Source organism: Schistosoma mansoni, chromosome 3 (assembly GCF_000237925.1).
Source record: "Schistosoma mansoni strain Puerto Rico chromosome 3, complete genome".
NCBI classification, from domain to species: Eukaryota; Metazoa; Platyhelminthes; class Trematoda; order Strigeidida; family Schistosomatidae; genus Schistosoma; species Schistosoma mansoni.
In genome coordinates, this window is record NC_031497.1 from 17,367,294 (window position 1) to 17,388,229 (window position 20,936).

General features: G+C 41.9%; 1 protein-coding gene across 1 annotated transcript; it reads left to right on the plus strand.

Annotated features, from left to right (window-relative positions):
* Positions 1-15,411: 15,411 nt before the first annotated feature.
* Positions 15,412-16,257, plus strand: Smp_174560 (hypothetical protein; the record flags this gene model as incomplete). The annotated part of the gene is given in 5 exon segments (XM_018799460.1): positions 15,412-15,527; positions 15,620-15,635; positions 15,640-15,954; positions 15,954-16,071; positions 16,073-16,257. Coding segments are annotated over 5 exon segments (750 nt in total).
* Positions 16,258-20,936: the final 4,679 nt, after the last annotated feature.

Genomic DNA, 20,936 nt, shown 5'->3' on the forward strand with positions numbered 1-20,936 from the left:
CCCATAAAGTTGCTGTTCGACGAAGTATCAATTAGCTGCAGCCTACGTGAATCGACTAGCAATTCATAGTGCTGTAGAAAATCGATACCGAGTATAGCTGTGGGAACATCGGCAATGATGAACGTCCACAGATACTGTCGTCGGTTGCTCAGGTTGACCGTAAGTTGTCGTGTACCATAGGTGGGAATGACTGAGCCATTCGCAGCGCGTAGTCGAAGCATAGTGGCTTGAGACTTACTGTTACCGATAGGTACGACAGAAACTTGGGCACCCGTATCCACAAGGTACCTAGCGTTGGTGCGATAATCGTGCACGTAAAATAAACGGCCAACCTGAGGTGAAGTGCCGGCGAGTACGGCCGCATTTACTCGCCGGCTGAGGAGTTTCCCGCCTTGTATGAGCAGGGAGCTCGACGATGACGGGCACCGGCTCCGAAAGCACGGTGAAACCAGCACCAACCTGGACTTGCTTTCGAAACCGCCTTCTGGCGTGGCTTGGAAGATGCCCGCTTGGGGCGAGTCGTTACGGCCTTACGAGATTGTGACCTGGGTCGGGGGGCGTAGGGGGCTGGCACATTTGCGCGGTCTCGGAAACTGAGACGAGTATGGATACATCTGTCCCTATCCCCATGAGCCGGAGGTCGTCTAGCATCGAGATCAACGTTAGAACGGGAAGTACCAGCAACCAAATAGTCGTCTTTGGTGTTAACTCGTGCTAGAATCTTATCTGCTATGAGGGCCACCTTGTTGAGCGGGGTGTCCTCGAGCAGAGCCGTAAGGGTTGGCTGGATACTGACTTGTAAGGCTTCGAGCCACAACTCTTTGACTATCTCAGAGTCAGCTGTCATGTTTCCTGCAAGGGATTGCAGGCACGTGAGGTGGTGGCTCGGCTTAGCATCACCCATAGGGTGACGTGCTAATAGTGTCCTCAATCGTTCCTCTCTTGATGGGAGGAAATGTCGAAGGATGGCATCCTTAAGACGGTCATAAACGTTTGGAACGTTCGGATTGAGGACAACCTCACGGACAGCGGTTAGGTGATCCCCGGGCAATGATTCCAAAGCGTAGACGTACTTCTGCCTTTGATTGGTTATGCGGCGGATCTCAAATTGAGATTCCAGTGCCGCGAACCAGACTTCTGGATCATGAGGGATGAAAGGAACCGGTCGAAAACTGATAACCTGTATCTCGGAGTCTATCATATTTATGTTATTCTTATCGTTATCTACCATATTAAGTTGCCAAAATATTATATATTGAAAAATATCAATACGAATATATGCAACAGATGTGGATAGATAAATAGACTCACCGGATTGATCTGGTTTGGAGAATTGGCCAAGTTTGACTTGTGCTCGATGGATTGGGTTACCAGCTGTATTGCGTGTTCCAAATACGGCTCACCAGTTGTAGTGGATGTCGAGTCGTGGACGGACTATGATCACCACTACTATTCGATTACGCGTCCATAAACGACTTGGTTCCCTTGATAGCCCGTAAATCAGAAGGCTTTACTAGTCCAGATCAAGTATATTTATTGGCGATCTCGTGGTATCGAAATAATACCGAGACGTGCCAAAGAGTACAAGCGAATAAGCAGTGCGTGAGCAAGCTCGAACCAAACAAGGCGGATCGCGGAACAAGAAGTGAAACTGATACAGTTAAACAAATATAGTAAAACAATCTCTGGTACAATTGGTTACAATAATAATAATTGTTTCCGTTATTCCAATCGTGTTCTTATCGAGACTGGCCGGTCACTACACGCTCATCGTAAGGGAGTTTAGAAAGACCCTTCACTAATTTTGTTTTCACACGCTGGACACGCTCAAGTGAGTTGGTATCCTTTATCAGACATGGCTTAGCTTCTTGGATACAGTACTCTAAGTGTTGCTTTACATATGAGGAATATATAATTCGAAACATCTCCTCGTCAAAGCATAACACTTCCTAGACCGTTTCAGTTCGGCTAAGACAATGGGATTGTCGGCTCGTGTAAGTCCTCTGAGATTGGTCAATCAGTCAATGTAACTTCCTCTTGAATGTGTCAACTACTGTAGCTTTATGCATGTGCTAAAAAAAGGGGACATCCTCTGATTTGTTTGTCTGTCGGAAAATATTATTTTAGGTTTGGGTGTCCTCGCTAATTCAAATGGTTCAAATGGTTGAGGACGGAATAGAAGAAGCTTTCGCTTAACGGGCTTCCGTGTCTGATAGCAGTGGATCACCAATACCTCCAGGCAAGAACCTAGGTATATGAACGATAATAGAGGGAAAAAAAGAATTTGGTAAATCATAATAATATGTTATCCTTAGTCCTTAAGAATAAGTCAAGTTTTCTCTTAAAGGACTCCTGGGAGGTCGCTTGGACTAGCTCAGTCGGCAGCGAATTCCAGCACTTGACAACTCTAACGGAGTAGAAGTTGTGTCTGCAGTCTGTTCTGATATGTAGGGTCTCCAATTTCTGGGTGTTACCTCTGAGGTTAGTGTTATGACTAAGCTTAAGAAGTTGTTTAAGGGGATGACCAGAAGTATTAAGGATACTATAAGTCATAAGAAGATCACCTCTAAGACGCCTATACTCTAACGGGTAAAGGTTAAGTGATTTGAGGCGCTCTTCATAAGGTTTGAATTTGAGACCCCCGAACTGATTTCGTGGCTCGACGTTGTATACGTTCCAGAGTGACCTTATCCTTTTGGAGGGAGGGAGGAAATACTATGTTTCCGTACTCTAAGTGGGGACGAATAAAACTGTTGAAGATTATGTGGAAGGTTCTACCGTCAAACTGGCCAAAAATGCGCTTCAATGTTACCAGTGCAAGGTTTGCTTGAGAGGCGTTTTTGTCACAGTTCGCATACGATTTCAGGTCGTAGGGTACCAACACTCCTAAATCTTTTTCAACTTGGGAAACTTCTAGAGGTGAGTTACCTAAGTTATAACTATAGTCTGCAACATGTCTCAGATGGACTACCTTGCACTTTGAAGTGTTGAAGGTAAGTCCGTTGTCGTCTGCCCAACTTTGAAGTCGAGTCAGATCCTCCTGCAGAACTAGTATATCATTATGATTACGTATCTCTCTCCAAAGTTTCACATCATCAGCAAAAAGCAATAAATCAGATGAAACTTGTTGAGGAAGATCGTTAATATAAATCAAGAAGAGAAGAGGTCCTAGTATTGAACCCTGGGGGACCCCACTAGGACATTCCATAGCCTGAGAGAGAGTGAAGTTAACCCTGACCTTAAAATGTCGGTTTTCTAGGTATGAAGTGATCCAGTCAATTAAAGGGGGTTTTATACCCAATCGTCCAAGCTTCTTGATAAGACATGCATGGTTGACCCTATCAAAAGCTTTTGAGAAGTCCAGGTAAATGACGTCAACCTTCCCCTTGCGATCAGGGATGGTTGTCCATTTATCCACCGCAGTCAGCAGGTTGGTCGTACAAGAATGACCTTTTCTGAAACCATGCTGTTGAGGCGAGAAGAACTTTGAGGATGATAAGTGTTCTAGTATGCCGTCGAATACTAGGGATTCCATAATTTTTGAAGGTATGGAGAGAAGGGCCACTGGTCGGTAGCTTGAGGGTTCACTGCGTCGACCTCCTTTGAAAATTGGTGTGATGTGGGCCAGCTTCCATATTTCCGGTAGTTTGCCTCTGCTTAGCGAGGGTGCAAACATCACGCTAAGTGGTGTCGCCAGGATTGAAGCTGCTTCCCTCAATACGGCGGAATGAACCATGTCCGGACCAGGAGAAGTGTCCTTTTTTAGGTTCTGCAGTTTACGGAGCACCAAGTCAGCACTCAGGTCCACTTCGGAAAGTCCTGTACAGGTGCAGGTGAAGCTTTCGTCAGTATGGTTGATGTGGGTCAGTTGGAATGTCCGGGAGTAATGTTCAGCCAAAAGGTTAGCGGCATCACTGTCGTTGTTGGTCGGGCCATTAGGACCAAGCAGTTGGGAAACTCCAGTTTTGCCTTGTCGAAGAGAAGCTGCACAACTGAACAAGCTTTTCGGATTGGAGACGAATCTATCGATAAGCTTGGTCTGGAACTGAAGCCTGTCTTCTCTTATTGCCTTTGTGCATGTGTTCCTTATATGTTTGTATTGCCTGTACGCGCCGTTGTTATCCGTTCGTTTATATTCAGCCCAACAGTGCCTTTTGCGGCTTAGCAAACGACGAGTGCGGTTCTTGATGATTGCAAGTTGCTTGTAGCTTTTTGGGACCATTTTAGGAACTGAATGCTCAGTAGCACATAAGATCGTGTGCAGTAAAAAATCCCAATGAGCATCCACTTCAATTTCAGGGCGAACATTCCAATCCACCTGTTGAAGATAGTCCTGTAAAGCTAACACATTCAACCGTTTGAAGTTCCAGCGCTTGTTGCTAGTAGGATATCGTAGCTCCGTCTTGCTGACAAAGCTGAATGATAAGACGGCGTGATCACTTTTGCCCAGGGGAGCCAGGATTGAGAGGTCGTCAACTAGGAATTCTTCGTTTGTGAATACCCAGACTAAGCGTGACGGCGTCTGACTGTTTCTCCAACGGGTTGCAGACTTCACATTTTCAAATAATCCCAGGTCGCCGATAAGGTTGAAGAACAGAGCTTCAGTAGAGTTGGCACCACCAATGTATGTATGTTCCACGAAGTTGATTCTAGGGAGATTGAAATCCCCTAGAATCAGGATATGAGAGAATCCAAGACGCGTAGAGCGAGTTAATCCTTCCAGCAGACGTTTGTCATATTCGATGTCGGCAGTGGGCTTCCTGTAAACGACCCCAACTAGGCACCTCGAGGTGGTAGATAATCTTACTGAGCACCATACTGACTCGTCAAGATTGTGAAACTCTTGATTGTGAAGTTGGTGCGCATCCAGGCATGACCGTACGTATAGTGCTACCCCACCCCCCATTCCTGTTTTTCTGTCGTTGCGAAATAAAGACATCCCAGTTATTGCTAACTCTTGGTCCGTAAACTGAGACGTTATCCAAGTTTCGGATACTCCTATCAGATGGGCATCATTAGCGTTGCTAAGTTCACGTAGCTCATCCATTTTGTTTGGCAAGCTCGCGGTGTTCGTGTATAGGCAGTTTATGCTTTCAATTTGGAACGCGTGAGCCTCTTCTTGTTTGTCTATATGAGCCGTGTGTGAGTGGACAGGTAGCCTACCTATACGATGTTTACCGAGTTGGTAGTCCCTGTCCTTTACACGTTTTTTTTATGATCAAGACAGTCCACGAGTGGAATTGTCAGCTCCAGCTTTCGTTTGTGCTTGATCCTTCTGTCGTGGGGCCTATCCGGATGCATATGGATGCCAGTTGGCAACCGACGTCTATTGGCACGAAATGCTTCCAGAGTTGCAGCCGCCATGTGGGAGGAGGGGAAGGTTATCTTCAGCAGCCGGGGCCTAGAGTCTCCGTCTCTCTTGGCCAGTCTCATTACCTGTTGGGTCAATATGTTCTTGAGTTTTAAGGAATGCTTGATGAATTTCCATTCCCGAATATCAGAGTTTGCTTGAGCTGGGTCCGTATTTTCCGGCACACCTTGCACAATGATATTTCGTCCACGGAAGAACGCCTCACGAGATTCCTTAGGGATGTTCCGGATGAGATTTCGTTCAGAATACGGTATGTCGGGCAGTATTCTTACGTTCCCATCGGACCTCAGTAAGTGACTGGCTAGCAGGACGTCCTCTACGTCGGAGGCATTCTTAAGTGTAACACGAAGCAGCCTCGGGTGGTTTAGGTGGTTAGAGTCCTTCCCCCGAGTGAGCCGTGTGACGGTCAAAGGCTCTATTCTAGGGAGTTCCAGCCTCTTGATTAATTCTCCCCAGAGCATCCTGTCGTTTTTGTCCTGCAAACTGAGAGGAAGGTCGGGGTTGTCAATAAGGTTCATGATTATGACAGAGTCGTCACGAACCGCAATTGATTTCCCAGGTTTTCCAAGGCGTCTAGGTTTGGTATCTTGTTGTTTGGATGTCGAGGCGCGTTTTCGATTCCTGGGCTCAGTGATGACCGGGCGGACAGTCTTGGGTGTAGACTGTGCGGCCAAAGCATCAATTGATTTACGCACGATACTTGGGACGTTCAGTTTCGGAGGGGACGCTTGGGCTTTATTACTCCTGTTAACGTGAGTCCAACCACATACAGGATTTTTAGGAACCACTGTCTCATTCAAGGACCGTTCCCCGGGGACCCAAGTTTACTGAGGGAGTCGATGACAGTCGATGTTAGGATGGTGCTGAGTTTCAACACATCATCACTCGTGCTGTTAACAGCACCGTCGATATCCGACCTGTCAGTATCCTTTTTCTTATTTGCCCTATGCGTTCCAGCTTTGTTACCCGTCATGATGATATCATTTACCGAATTCTTAGACAACTTATCTCTCAGACCTGTCAGTAAAGTAATGATAGTACCCAACATAACTACCGTATCGGTGTTGCAGGTAACACATACCCACCTACGATCAGACTTGCTGAGTCTGCTATAGGCTGCTGCTGTTAGATCTGTACATGCTTCATGGAACCAACCTTTACAGTTGTCACATTGCATGCCAGATGTAACGGCAAAACGGCAACCAGGTCTCTTGCATGAATTTTTCATGGCTAGTGATTTAGACTGTCTTAAAAATATAAGCAGTAAATTTAGGACCGATAAAAAAAACACACAGTAAACAAAAACTATCAAAAATGTATAAAAACAGTTAACGATAAGCTAAAGCTAGCCTTTACGTGAAAACTATAAAAAAAACCGATAGTGAGCTGAGGCAAAACCACAGTTAACTATTAATTTGAGTGAAACACAAAAAAGAAGTAATCTACCGAACGTATAGCTCAGAATAGATTCTTTGGATTGGATATGATACTTTTGTTGCGTAAGAACACAGCAAAAGTTTGAGAAATGTAAATCACGTTAGGACTAAACTTCCCGTTCGAATAGCGCGTGTTAAATTCTAATCAATTCTAATCAATTCTAATTCAATACTTTCGAAAGCAAGAAACATAATATCTACAATTTTATCGTTAGGATATTCAATTTTTGTGCCTATTTCTTCATAGGATTAATAGTAATTTCTAGCCCATGTCAAATCCAGGTCCTCCCCTAAATACTTTAATTCAGAATCTTCTACTTTCATTAAAAGGCAATCTATTTTTTTACTGTTGGCTCAGTTCATCATTTATCACCGCGGTTCTACACCTGCTCATGTGAAGCCAGGAATATAGATTGTTCGATTTGTGCTTTATCTAAAAGAATTTAAAAAATTCCACTGTGTGGCTGAAAAGAGGCGGAAATGGACTAGTAAGAAGCTCAATAATAAAAACACCTTGTGAACACAGGTCATTTAATCAAGACAGACCCTGAACTCAACGTCATCTCGTCTCCATGTGGCAAGTTCGACTGCAGGATTGGTGGCTGTCCTGATAAAGAAACCTAGGTCGTCGAAACCTAAGACGCCAGCCAGTCTAACGGTTTAGTCCAAAGGTTCGTGGACACTTTTAAAAGAGCATTGCTTAAAGCCAAAGGGGAAGAGGAAATAGGAGATATAACTCAATGACTTTTACTAAGCTACCGCGCAACCCAACAGCACGCGCGCTATTTAAAAAAACAGTGGTATTGTTTCACGTTGAGTTTAATTCACTGTTTTGATCGTAAATTACGTATCAAAACTACCGTTTACACTTTAATTGAATTTATTTCAGTTAACGTGACATTGTATTTGTGTGTTTTGATTCTGCTTTTGTGTATTTACTGCATCAAAGCATTCTTGGTCGACTGAGGCTTGTTTATTTGATAAGGTTGTGATTTATCTTACATATCTACCTTGCCTATCATTTTGTTTTATTCTAAGATGGTCGGCTCTGTACACAAGTGTGGACAGCCATATTGCTTATTCCCCGTGGAAGAAGGGATGCAATGTGACGATTGTAAGAAGTGGTTTCATAAAATGTGCACCCGCTTAAGCCCTGCTGCCTATAAAAGGTGCTCGAAACCAAATTCTCATTGGCTCTGTATGTTTTGTTGCTCAAGTAAGACATTACTCATTCAGGAAGCCATCAGCCTTCTAGCGTTAGCTAAAAAGGTCGAAGTAGGCCGTGCAGGCAACATAGATACTGATAATGAAGATTGTATCAGTGTCGTAAATGCTGCCATGGCAGGTACCAGACACCCAATTTCGCAACATGAAGCAAAAATTTGTACTCCGATACAACCAATGAAAGCCATGCCATTAAGTACTGAGGGACCAGTCGCTTTAGCAGCGACTGAGGACCCGGCTAGAACCACTATCGTCCAGAATAGTTCCAATCTGGATGCTGAGAATAGTGGCAAATGGATTACGCGGAAACGCAAAAGAGACGGAAAAACATCCAAAGAAAGCGCGCGTATAGTCGGTAAGTCATCGTTGGACTCACGTCCTGAGCATCAGGCAACTCCGCTCAAGTCCAAATGTAAGGAAATAATTAATACTGTTGTGGATGGAAATAGTCTAACTTCACCAAATGTTGTTGGGAGTAACTCGCTTGACCCACATGACACTGTCATAAAGAAAGCTAATAGCAAGAAGCCGGTAGCTAACCGGCAGGATCTGACATCACGGTCAAAGGCCGTGAACACGACGTTTAAGGCAGTTAAACAGGTGCCTAGTGTAATCATCTGGAACTTGGCAGAATCGAAAGACACTGATCCCACTAAGAGACATGCCCACGACCTGCAGTTAGTGGGATCTCTCATCAGAAATATACTGCCAGAGGAGGTCCCAGGGGTACATATCTCAAAAGTCATCAGACTTGGTAAGTATGTTGGAGGCGAAACCCAACAGAGAAGGATCCTCAAATTAGTACTCGGTAATTTTGAGGAACGCGACGTATTACTAAATAACTCACGCAAAACTCGTGACTCAAACATTCGTATTCGACCTGACTGGCCACTTGAGGATCGGATCAAGTGGAAGAATGCCCTAACAGAGTTAAAAACTCGAAGGCTAAACGGTGAAGCGAACCTTACGATTAAGGGTTTTCGGGTAGTCAGGTCTTGGAAGCCAATGCTTCCGAGACCTGTGTGGGTAGAACGCATGTCTCCAAAAACACCCTAAATGTGTGTTATACGAATGCTCGTAGTCTTCGGAATAAGATGTCTGAACTAAGTTTGATGGTAGACGACTTAAATCCGGATATAATTGTTATCACCGAAACTTGGCTCACTGTAGATATAGACTGTTCTCCAGTCATTTCAGGCTACATCTGTGTCAGAAGTGATAGAGTTAGAAGTCGCAAGGGAGGAGGCATAATATTATATATTAGGGACCACTTCCGCATTAACTCGATCGTATCGGAGGCGCATGTAAGTGGTACGTGTGAGGTAGTATGTTGTACAATTAGGTCTAGAAACGGGTTAGTGACGATAGGAGGAATATATCGTAGTCCGTGTTGTCTCGCTGACGACTTTATCCTAAAACACGTCTGTTCTTGGAGTAAAGCAGAATGTTGTCTCATCGTTGGAGATTTCAATGCACCCCACATAAACTGGATAGAGCTCAGAGCTCCATGTGGGGGTTTCGATAGCGTCCTTCTGTCATCAATTATTCAATGTGCACTTGTACAATGTATCGTTAAGCCGACGCATATAGACTTGGAACATAATCCGTCATTGATAGACCTTGTCCTCACACACCACTGTGAAGATATCGTTGACATTCAACATCTTCCCCCACTGGTGAATAGTGACCATGTCGTACTTTCCTTTAAGTTCCGGATACATGGTATAGAATTTGCATCAGCTCCACCCCGTCCTAATATATGGAGAGCTAATATTCCGGCAATCAGGGACTATGCTATCTCAATTGACTGGTCGGTCGATGCTGATGGATCGATTGATGATGCATGGAATAGGTTTAAGTCTACGTTCGAATCCGTAACTCAACCGTTTATCCCATGGTCAGCACGTAAGTTATCATATTGCCCTCCATGGATTAATAAGGAAACCCGGAAGCTGTTGAAGCGTAGGAAACACTTCTGGGACTTATTCTTGTCAACAGGTCAGGCATCATTTAAGTGCGAATATAAAAAAATCCGGAATATATGTAAAAAGACCATAGCTAAATCCCGCACGGCTTACGAACGACAGTTGGCATACGATAGCCGTACCTGTCCGAAGCGACTGTTTTCGTACGTTAAAAGGCGGACGAAACGTAGTGATGGTATCCCCTCATTACTGTTAAGCGAAAATTCAGCTTTATTGGCTGAATCTGATCTGGCGAAAGCGGAGTTATTTGCTAACTATTTCAGTGAAGTCTACTCTACGTGTAGTGTTACAACTACTTGTCCCGTTGACAATGAGATACCAGCCATAGGACCTTTACACGTGACAGAGGATATTGTTCTTTTTTTGATAACTAACCTAAAACCTTGTAAGATACCGGGCCCCGATGGGTTACACCCACGTTTGCTGTCGTCGCTTGCGGACATTATCTCAAGACCGCTCACGATGCTCTTCAACATGTCCCTTTCACAGGCTCAACTACCTAGAGACTGGAAAGACGCCATAGTTAGTCCTATATTTAAGGATGGTCAGAGACGGATAGTATCTAACTACCGGCCTGTTAGCCTGACCAGTATAGTAGTTAAGTTACTTGAAAAATTAATTCGGGCTAAGCTACTGAGCCACATTGATTCGTACAATCTGTTAACTCCCGAGCAACATGGGTTTCGTAACAAGCATTCATGCTTGACTAACTTACTCATTGCGAGAGAGGATTGGACAGCTGCACTAGACAACGGCCAGTCTGTCGACGTGATATTTATAGATTTTAGCAAAGCGTTTGATAAGGTTTCACACTTAGGTCTTATGCAAAAGCTCTCGAGCTTTGGTATAACAGGTGCTATACAGGAATGGATAGGAAGCTTCTTATGTGACCGCAGACAGAGAGTGAGAGTCAATGGAACTCTATCCGAATGGAAACCGGTCAAAAGTGGTGTACCCCAAGGCACCATCTTGGGCCCTTTACTTTTCCTTCTGTATATTAATGAACTACCTTTATTACTTAAGTCGTCGACGTTATTGTTTGCGGATGATGTTAAAATCTGGAGAACAATAAGAAATGAGACTGATCGTTGTTATCTACAAGCAGATTTAGACGAATTAGTTAGGTGGGCTCATGATTGGGGCCTGGAAGTTAATTCTAGGAAGAGCGTGTTCATGCACATCGGGCACGATATTAGTTACCACTGTACCATTAATGGTACATCTCTGCCACGCGTTCATGCGCATAAAGACTTAGGAGTAATTATAAGTCACGACTTAAAAACTACAACGCACTGCAGTGCGGTTGCTTCCAAAGGCTATCGCGCGCTATGGTCGCTTCGCAGAGCATTTAAATGCTTTGACGAGGATATTTTTCGAATTTTATATCCCACCTATGTAAGGCCACACTTAGAATACTGTATCCAAGCAGCTAGCCCTTGTCTGATAAAGGATACTAAATCGCTTGAGCGTGTCCAGCGTGTAGGGACAAAATTAGTAAAGGGTCTTTCCAAACTCCCTTACGATGAGCGTTTAAAACGTCTAAATCTTTTCCCCTTATCTTATCGTAGGACGCGAGGTGACCTTATACTGGCATTTCGTATCTTTAATTATGATCTGGGTGTTAATATGTCTTACCTTTTTGCTCCCTCCAGCACTAATAATCTCCGGGGTCATAGCAAGAAGGTTCTGAAACCGCGATCTAATAAATTAAAGGTGGGGTCCCGTTTTTCTCATCGAGTGGTCAATGACTGGAACGCTTTACCAGAACAAGTGGTATCAGCACCATCAGTGAACATTTTCAAAAAGAAGCTGGACCTTCACTGGAAGGAAATCTGTCAGGATTAACACAGGTTCATCAACCTACTATCCTTATTACTGAAGACTGAAGACTGAACCCGGCAACAAGTAACCAAGAAAGTCCGGCAGAAACAATTTTTGGAGTAAAGATTAGAATACCTATGGAATAAATGAAGCCAAAACCTAGAACCAGTCTGCGCAAGAATAAACGAATGAAACGGCAATTCAACAAAAGACATGTTTCCTTACCCAGGAGGTTTAGTGTGGGACAAGCGGTAATAGCAAGAGATTTCCAGGGAGTAAAGCCGACCTGAAGGTTTTGCATCATAGTCCGAAGAAAAGGGAAAGTTATTTATGAGGTAAAAGCAGGACAAAAGATATGGATACGACATGCAAACCAGATACAGCCAACCAGACAGGAGTGGGAGATAGGAAGTGATAGAAAGCATTATATACCACTAAATATATTAACCGAGTCGGATAATAAAACTAAAAGGGACCCGAATAATAAGAAGACGTGTACAACTCCCAAAGCGGTCGCATCGCGTCAGACGGAAACCTAATCGTATAAAAATAAATCCTAAGGATCGTTATTATCCATGATGCTTCAAAAAGGGGGGGTGTTATATAGGGAAGAAGTAAGTACGGACAACTTCCGGGACCTATAAATGGACTATTGTTCTGTATATATTCCTATTGTATAACTTTTCAGTAACTAGATAATATATATCTATACTCATCTTATTATAAGCTTCATTTTGACCTATTGATTATTATTATGTGATTTATTGTTCCGAAATTGTACTCCGTTTATTGATTACTGTATTCCACGTTCACAGCCACATTTGGCCTGATCTTGTACAAATATTATTTTCTATTTAATGGTGGGATGTGGTCTGTCTGTCCGGTATATAAACAGAGTATGCTTGATATAAAGGATTCGTATAGCAGAAGTTGTCATTGATGTTCTGGACTCAAGTGGAAGGGCTAGGCGGACAAAAGAACCAATAAGGGCGCTAGATTACTCATATTGATCGAACATCATTGATTTGTCACAGTGTTAAGGTCGGAAAGGTCGTACTTCCATTGGTGGATAGTTCACGTGAATAAAAGCCGGACATAAAAATCAATAACGAATCAGCATACATCCTTCGTCTATTTTTTATAAGTCATAACACGAAGTAAGCATAAAACTGACAAAGGCAGTTATATTGCATCTTCTTAGCATTGCCGAAGCAGTAGTTATATTTCTGGGTATACTAGGATCGTGTGTCCGAAAGAAATTGGTAAAACCCTTTCTTCCATCATGGTCATAATGTCTCGCAATTTCTTTTCTTTTTACTTAGTCTTCTTGCCTTACTTCCTTTAGACTCATCTTCTTCCTCTTCTATCTTCTCTATAGACCTGTTTCCAGCTGGTTTATTTCCGTTACTATGATCCTTCAGATTAGATTTCATCTAAATTTCAACATTTTATTTCATCATGCTGAGCCGTCGGTTCCCGTTTGTAATTTCACTACTTATCTTTATGATGCATATTTAAAATCGTAACAAAAAAAACTTATTAGTTCCCTTAACTAAAGAATGTATTTTTTATATTTTTGTTTTGGGTGGTGATTTGAAGTATTCGAACTATAGTACAAATCTGGAATCCCAGAAATAACGCAATTTAATCAAGAAGTACTAGATAAACACGAGCGAATGCATTTTATTTGGAATTCGAAATCAAGCAGTCATCAAGTACAAAGGAATCATTATTCCATACAAACATAACATCCGCCACGGCTTGAATTGGAGTCTAAGTGTCTGTAATCTATCATACGTCTTCTTAAGTTCACCCTATGTCTGTCCGACAGTCTATTGGATAAAGATTCTGTAATATCTAGAATGTACTCGTTAGTAATAGAATAAATAACCGAAATAGGAACAGACTCACCAGGTTCCTGTAATTGTATTTGATCAACATAGCGGTTGTGTACAATCAAATCATTGATATCTAGAATTCGCACCATAGATTCACTGACATTCTTCACCACAATCTCCGTGGCTGGTCGAAGGTCGTTTTCACGATAATATGTAACTTCTGCAAACTCCAGACACCTCATATTGGAACGAAGAATTCTTCAATTTATTAGCCTCGATGGAGTCTCTTCCATTATAGAATGTTTAGCATTTCTATATTGCAACAGATATATATCTACTTTCCTCTTCAGTTCATTAAATGTTGAAGCAGCTATAGTATCAATAGCAGTTTCCAATGTTCTGGAGAAATTTCCTGCCAGACCATTAAAACAAGGGTGCCTGGGAGCAGTAAACAGACGTTTGCACCCTATACCACTCAACCAGGTAGTGACCGCATCTGCAGCAAAATGAAAGCCTTCTCGACTAAATACCATTCTTATTGCTTGGATTGTGAAGTCACATTTTCATTAAGTTAGAAAAAAACTCTAGGCTACTTCGAAAAAGTGCATAGTACTTGCCAAGAAATGGATGTCAATAATCTGCATGAATTCTCTGCCAGGCGTCAGATGATACTGGCCATAAAGTCCACTTCGAAGGCTGGCTTTTTAGCTTATGACGTTTTTCACTATTGTTTACTGTACGACATATATTTGCATTTATCTCTGGCCACCAACATGTGAGTCTTGCTAAGGACTTCATTTTCACAACACCCATATGTCCAGTATGAAGATCTTCAAGGACAAACTTACGTAATGAAGGAGGAACAACAGCACGATCATTTAGACACAAAATACCATCAGGAGTAGTAGATAACTTATCCCACTTTGAATAATAGACAGGAATTCTACGTTTCAGATTAGTTTCCCAACCTTTCCGTATAGCACTGAGTATACATCCAAAGTATCTACGAGTTTCTCTAATGAAATCTGGACGTCTCACTGGTAAAGGTTGCACTAACAAGCAGTCTGAAGTATTAACAGGTCTATCTTGTAACGGTTATCGAGTTACGTAGTCAACGTGTTGAATTTGTTTTGCACTAATGTGCTGAACCGTACAGTCATAGGCATACAAAGCAATATTCCATCGTTGAACCATAGCAGCTGAGGAACGTGCTAAGGATTTTCAGGATGATAAATGAACTTAAAATCTTCATGATCGATAACAACAGTGAATTTGTAACAGCTCAGGTTGGTTGGTTAAGAGTTGACCCCAAACAACCAAGTATATGCTAAAACAGTATTGTTCAAGTATTCATTCACTTCCTTACTTTTTGTAAGCGTTATATTCCCTACTATCTTATATTGAATGTTGAGAGCCTTTGTTTGTCTGGACAGATAATCTCACGCTCCACTGTGACTGCGCGAAGATCGAAATAAAGACCTATTCACTACTTCTCTGGTTTCTTCTATCAATAGCACGAGGGTTACCTTAAGGCACGAAAGTGGTGAGCCCTTTTTGAACACAAATTTAACCTCATTTCTGTTATTAATTTTTTTTTACTTAATCGTAAAAGTAGACCTGATTATCCGTAAACTATGTTGAGTATATAACTAGTTTATTCCGTATTATCTTAAGTTATTCGTGTTATAATAACCATTTTTCGTGCTAACTTTATTGCTATATTTGTCACATACCTCATGTCAGACTCAATAGAAACCCATAATCTGGAGGATTTGTCACCAGTGGAGATAGACACTGTTATGACTACGAAATCCCGACTTCCAGAATTTGATCGTAGTGATCCTGAGTTGTGGTTTGCTCAACTAGAGCATTATTTCACGAGACACAATATCAAATCTGAAGGGATTCGCTATAGAGACTTGTGTTCTATCCTTCCTCCTTCAGTCGCCAAAGAAGTCCGTGACTTGATTTTAGATCCACCATCACCACAACCATACACCATCTTAAGACGAGAGATAATGAACCGTTTATCATTATCAGATAGTCAAAGAATCCAAAGACTTTTTCAAGGTGAAACACTAGGTGATCAGTCGCCGTCACAGTTTTTGCGTCACCTCCAAGTGTTAATGGGTGATAACACAGTGGGTGAAGCAGTCCTAAAACAAGGATGGGTACAAGCTCTCCCATGCTACGTCCAACACTGTTTGGATGCACAAGATCCTGAAACCTCATTATCTCATTTAGCGCGTATAGCCGATAGAATAATGGAGGAGGTCCTCCAACTGGACCAGGCACAATAAATCACACACAAAAAGTAGAATCAGCAAAAGACCCTGTCATAGAAGGACTCGTTGCGAGTGTTAAGAGTCTCACTGAGGCTGTCACCAGAATGCAAATGGGTCATAGAAACAGGAGCAGGTCACCACAACGACCACGATCCAAGTCACAAAACAGGTCACAAATGTCCAGACAACCTGGGCAGTTTTGTTGGTACCACTGGAAGTTTGGTGTCAACTCAACCAAGTGCATGCAACCATGCGCCTGGCCTAAGCATAATTCTAAGACAGCGGGGAAACGAGTAACCCCTCCCCAGGTCGCGACGACTGAGGAGGGGCGCCTAAACAGTCGCTTGTTTTATGTTAGAGACAGAAACTCTGGCTTGAATTTCTTGGTGGATACTGGCGCTGCTCTTAGCATCATCCCTCAAAATAAAACTGAGATTAGTCGAGAAACATCATCAATTACACTTCAAGCTGCAAATAAAACTAAAATTGCGACATTTGGGCAGAAAAACTTAACCCTAGATTTGGGGTTCAGGAGGCAATTCCCTTGGGTTTTCACGGTAGCCGACTTAGATCTGGCAATACTGGGGATGGACTTTCTAGAGAGATACGAATTTCTAATTGACACCAAGAAACGGCGATTAACACTAAAAGAAACTTCGTATTACACAAAAGGCAAAGAAAGTCACATCAGCTCTCTTAACTTGATTCAAACTCCTCCAGTAACAACAGCGAAATTCCAAGATATACTCGCGGAATTTCCAAACTTAACTAAACCAAACCCACAGCCTTCTAAAGACAAACTAAAAGTAAGTCACACTATCAAAACCGAAGGTGCACCGGTTTTTGCAAAACCCAGGAGACTAGCACCAGGTAAGCTCAAAATCGCTAGGGCCGAGTTTGATTATATGCTACAACTGGGTATTATCCGTCCTTCTGATAGTCAATGGGCATCCCCTTTGCATATGGTCCCAAAGAAAAATGAAGGTGACTGGCGACCGTGCGGGGATTACAGAGCCCTCAACCGTCAAACCGTACCAGATAGGTACCCAATACCGCATATCCAAGATTTCACAAACGGTTTACAGGGTACGAACATATTCACTAAAATTGACTTAGTCGGGGCATATCACAATATTCCAGTGGCTGATGAAGATATCCCCAAGACAGCTATTACAACACCCTTTGGCTTATTCGAGTTTGTACGCATGCCATTCGGCCTGAGAAATGCGGCACAGACATTTCAAAGATTCATAGACAATCTACTTCGAGATATGCCATTTGCGCAGGGGTATATGGACGACTTGTTAATTGCCAGCCCCGATTTGCAATCACACGAACAGCATGTAAAAACAGTGTTAAAAAGACTGGATGAACATGGAATAAACATACATCAAAGTGTGTTTTCGGTGTTCAAACTTTAGAATTTCTCGGTCACACAATAAGCCCAGAAGGGATTAAACCGATCAAAAAAGAAGTAGACACCATTAAACAATACCCCATACCTAGTTCTCTAACACAACTGAGAAGTTTTCTAGGTCTAATTAACTTTTATCGCAGATTCATACCAGGTTGTGTACAATTAATGCAACCTTTGACAGATTCACTAAAAGGAAAACCAAAAGAATTCAAACTGTCTTCTGACGCTGTCGAAGCTATTAAACAGCTTAAAGATAAATTAGCTCAAGCAACTACGTTGATGTATCCGAATTCTCTTTCCCCACTTGCTTTGATGGTGGATGCTTCTGATAAAGCAGTAGGCGGTACCCTTAACCAACTGGTTAAAAACGCCTGGAAACCAATTGCTTTCTTCTCAAAAAGACTCGCTCCAGCAGAGACAAGGCATTCTACCTTCGGGCGAGAACTTCTTGCAATCTACCTAACCATTAAACACTTCCGACACATGTTAGAAGGCAGGGAATTTATAGTCTTTACGGATCACAAACCACTAACGAATGCACTTAAAGCAAGAGCTGATAAATACTCACCTCGAGAAGTCCGACACCTTGACTATATATCACAGTTCACAAGCGATATCCGACATGTCAAAGGTCAGGACAATCAGGCGGCAGATGCTTTATCTAGGCTAGAAATAAACGTGCTACAGCAGTCTACAGTAAACTTCGAGACGTTGAGAAACGAACAAGAGCAGGATTTAGAATTACAAAACCTGCTTAAAACAAACAATTCAAGTCTTAATTTAAAACAGTTCCCATCACCTGTCGATGGTATTCTAATCTACTGTGACACGACCAAGGCAATGCCGCGACCTTTCGTTCCCAAAAGTATGCGAAAGTTGATATATAATAACTTTCATTCTTTGTCTCATCCTGGCGCAAAAGCTTCAACAAAACTAATCAATGCCAGATATATATGGCCGAATTTACAGAAGAATGTACACAAATGGGTTAGAGAGTGTTCAGCATGTCAACAATCAAAGATAAATCGTCACACAAATTCACCCATAGGTGTTTTCTCGCAACCAGATGCACGTTTTGCCCATGTGCATATCGACTTGGTAGGTCCTTTACCACGTTCAAACGGTTTTAATTATCTTTTTACATGCATAGATCGATTTACCAGATTCCCTATAGCCATCCCGATAGCGGACATCACAGCGGAAACAGTAGCCAAAGTTTTCATGCAGAACTGGGTAACCATTTTTGGTACACCTATAACAATAACGACGGATAGAGGAGCGCAATTCGAATCCGAACTATTTAATAACTTGGCTAAACTTCTAGGCTCCAATAGGATACGCTGCACTGCATATCATCCTCAGGCTAATGGGATGGTAGAACGTTTTCACCGTCAGCTAAAAACCGCTCTTATATCTCACCCAAACCCCAATCAGTGGACAGAATTCCTACCGTTAGTTATGTTGGGAATACGAACATCTGTCAAAACTGACGCACAGTGTTCAGCTGCGGAACTGGTTTTCGGAACAACTCTGAGACTACCAGGTGAATTTATTAACCCTAATACTAACAGTCAAAAACTTAATATAGAAAATTATGTAGATCAACTACGAGATCACATGTCTAAACTTAAGCCGATTAATACTCGTGAACAATCGCGCGCCGTATATATACCTAAAGACCTAAGCAATTGCACGCACGTATGGATAAGATGTGACAAAATAAAAGCACCACTCAGTCCTCCATTTGAAGGTCCTTTCAAAGTCGTCTCAAGAAAATCTAAATATTTCGTGATAGAAAAACATGGAAACATCGACACAGTAAGTATTGATAGGCTAAAGCCGGCTTATCTAGATCATGAACCACCATACGTGTTGTTAGATCGTTTAACTGACAAATCCATTACGGAATCGAAATGTAAAGATGATAAATTTTTACAAATGACTAAAACGGTTCGCTGGGCACATCCGATTAGTCAGTCAAGGATGTTGACAGTTTCGACTGCAGGATAAATCTAACCACGTAGCTAATCAGACCCTGCATCTACTTAAAAATATTTTGTTTTCTTCATTCCGCCTCATATACAACTCCCCAGAACTTTTACCTTTGATATATAAGTGTTATGTTAAATATTTTTTTTTAAATACTGGACACATAAGCTAGGTATTCCGAAACGATGGCTGAGGATTTTATTCAAACTCGTACAACTTACACTGGCAAATACAACGAATTCAAAAAGCAACCCAGGCGAGTTTTATAATTTCTTTTTCTGGTTAATTAACTATACTGGCTATACATATATACCATATGAACTAATTCTAAAAGTTTTCGGTCGAAGATATGTTTAGTAGCTTGATACAATTACTATGGTCAAGTACTTATTAAAGTTCTCATCATTTTTTTTAAATTTCTGGCATTGAAGAATTAATAACCGTGAAGATATGGTACAGTACGTTACTGTAAGGATACTATCTTAGCCGCGTTGATTCCACATACCTAATTTTAAACACAACGTATAAAAGAACTGTTAAGTAATCATAACATTGAACTGACGATATGACTATCGTAGCTATGTTAACGTTAAACCAATTATTATTAGTGGCCCATACAAAACCCTGGAACTTAACACTAGCGTTATAAAAAAGACATGTTATGTCAATAGCTTATATATATACTTTTTTTCTCGGTTTAATAATAACGTAAAAAGAGTATTTGACACAACTGTACTTGATCCGCATACTCAACACAATTTTTTTGCTTCTTAACCGTATATTCGTTTCCGTTTTGTGGATTACTCTGATGCACCCTTGGTTACGCACCTAGTTGTAAAAAGCGGTCATCACTGGCTCAAGGTCATGCACTTGATCGATTTTGTTAAAGAGCCCAACTTCTAGCAAGTTCACCCTTTTACATATACGCATTACAAAAGAGTATTTTCTTTTGTTTTCATGGTTCTTCATGCACAAGATATCTACACTATGTCTATTTCCTTCCAGAATACCAATCCGTTCTGGAGGCCAAGCACTTACATGAACCGAACAATTATCATTTGCATTTATGTATTTCCATTTTGTATCTTATTATTTTATGCAGGCAGTGGAGCAGTTCTTCAGGTTTGCTTGATTTTCACCATTACCTTTGAAGTAGACTCTTCTTTACTTTTTACTTGAGGGCGACTCAAGAGGCAGGTGAGTAAACACCTGATAGCCGGTCTGAGCATGGAAAAATCGTACCTCACCAACATGGTGTTGGGTAGCCCGCTCGCGGCACTTCCTCAGATATTCTTATTCCACATTCTCACACTTTCTCTTGAAAGCACGCAGCAAACCGTCAGCGATAGTTGTAGAAAAGATCACATGCTACAAAGATGACAAGCTGGTAAATAAAGAGACATCCATGGACTTGTAGTGACCGGCCAGTCTCGATAAGAACACGATTGGAATAATAGAAACAATTATTATTATTTTCGCCTTGGGATGAGAAATAGAACTAAGGTGTTTTCGATAGATAGGTTAATCGAACCGACGTTCCTACGGAAGTCGATTCTAGGGGGAAGCTAAT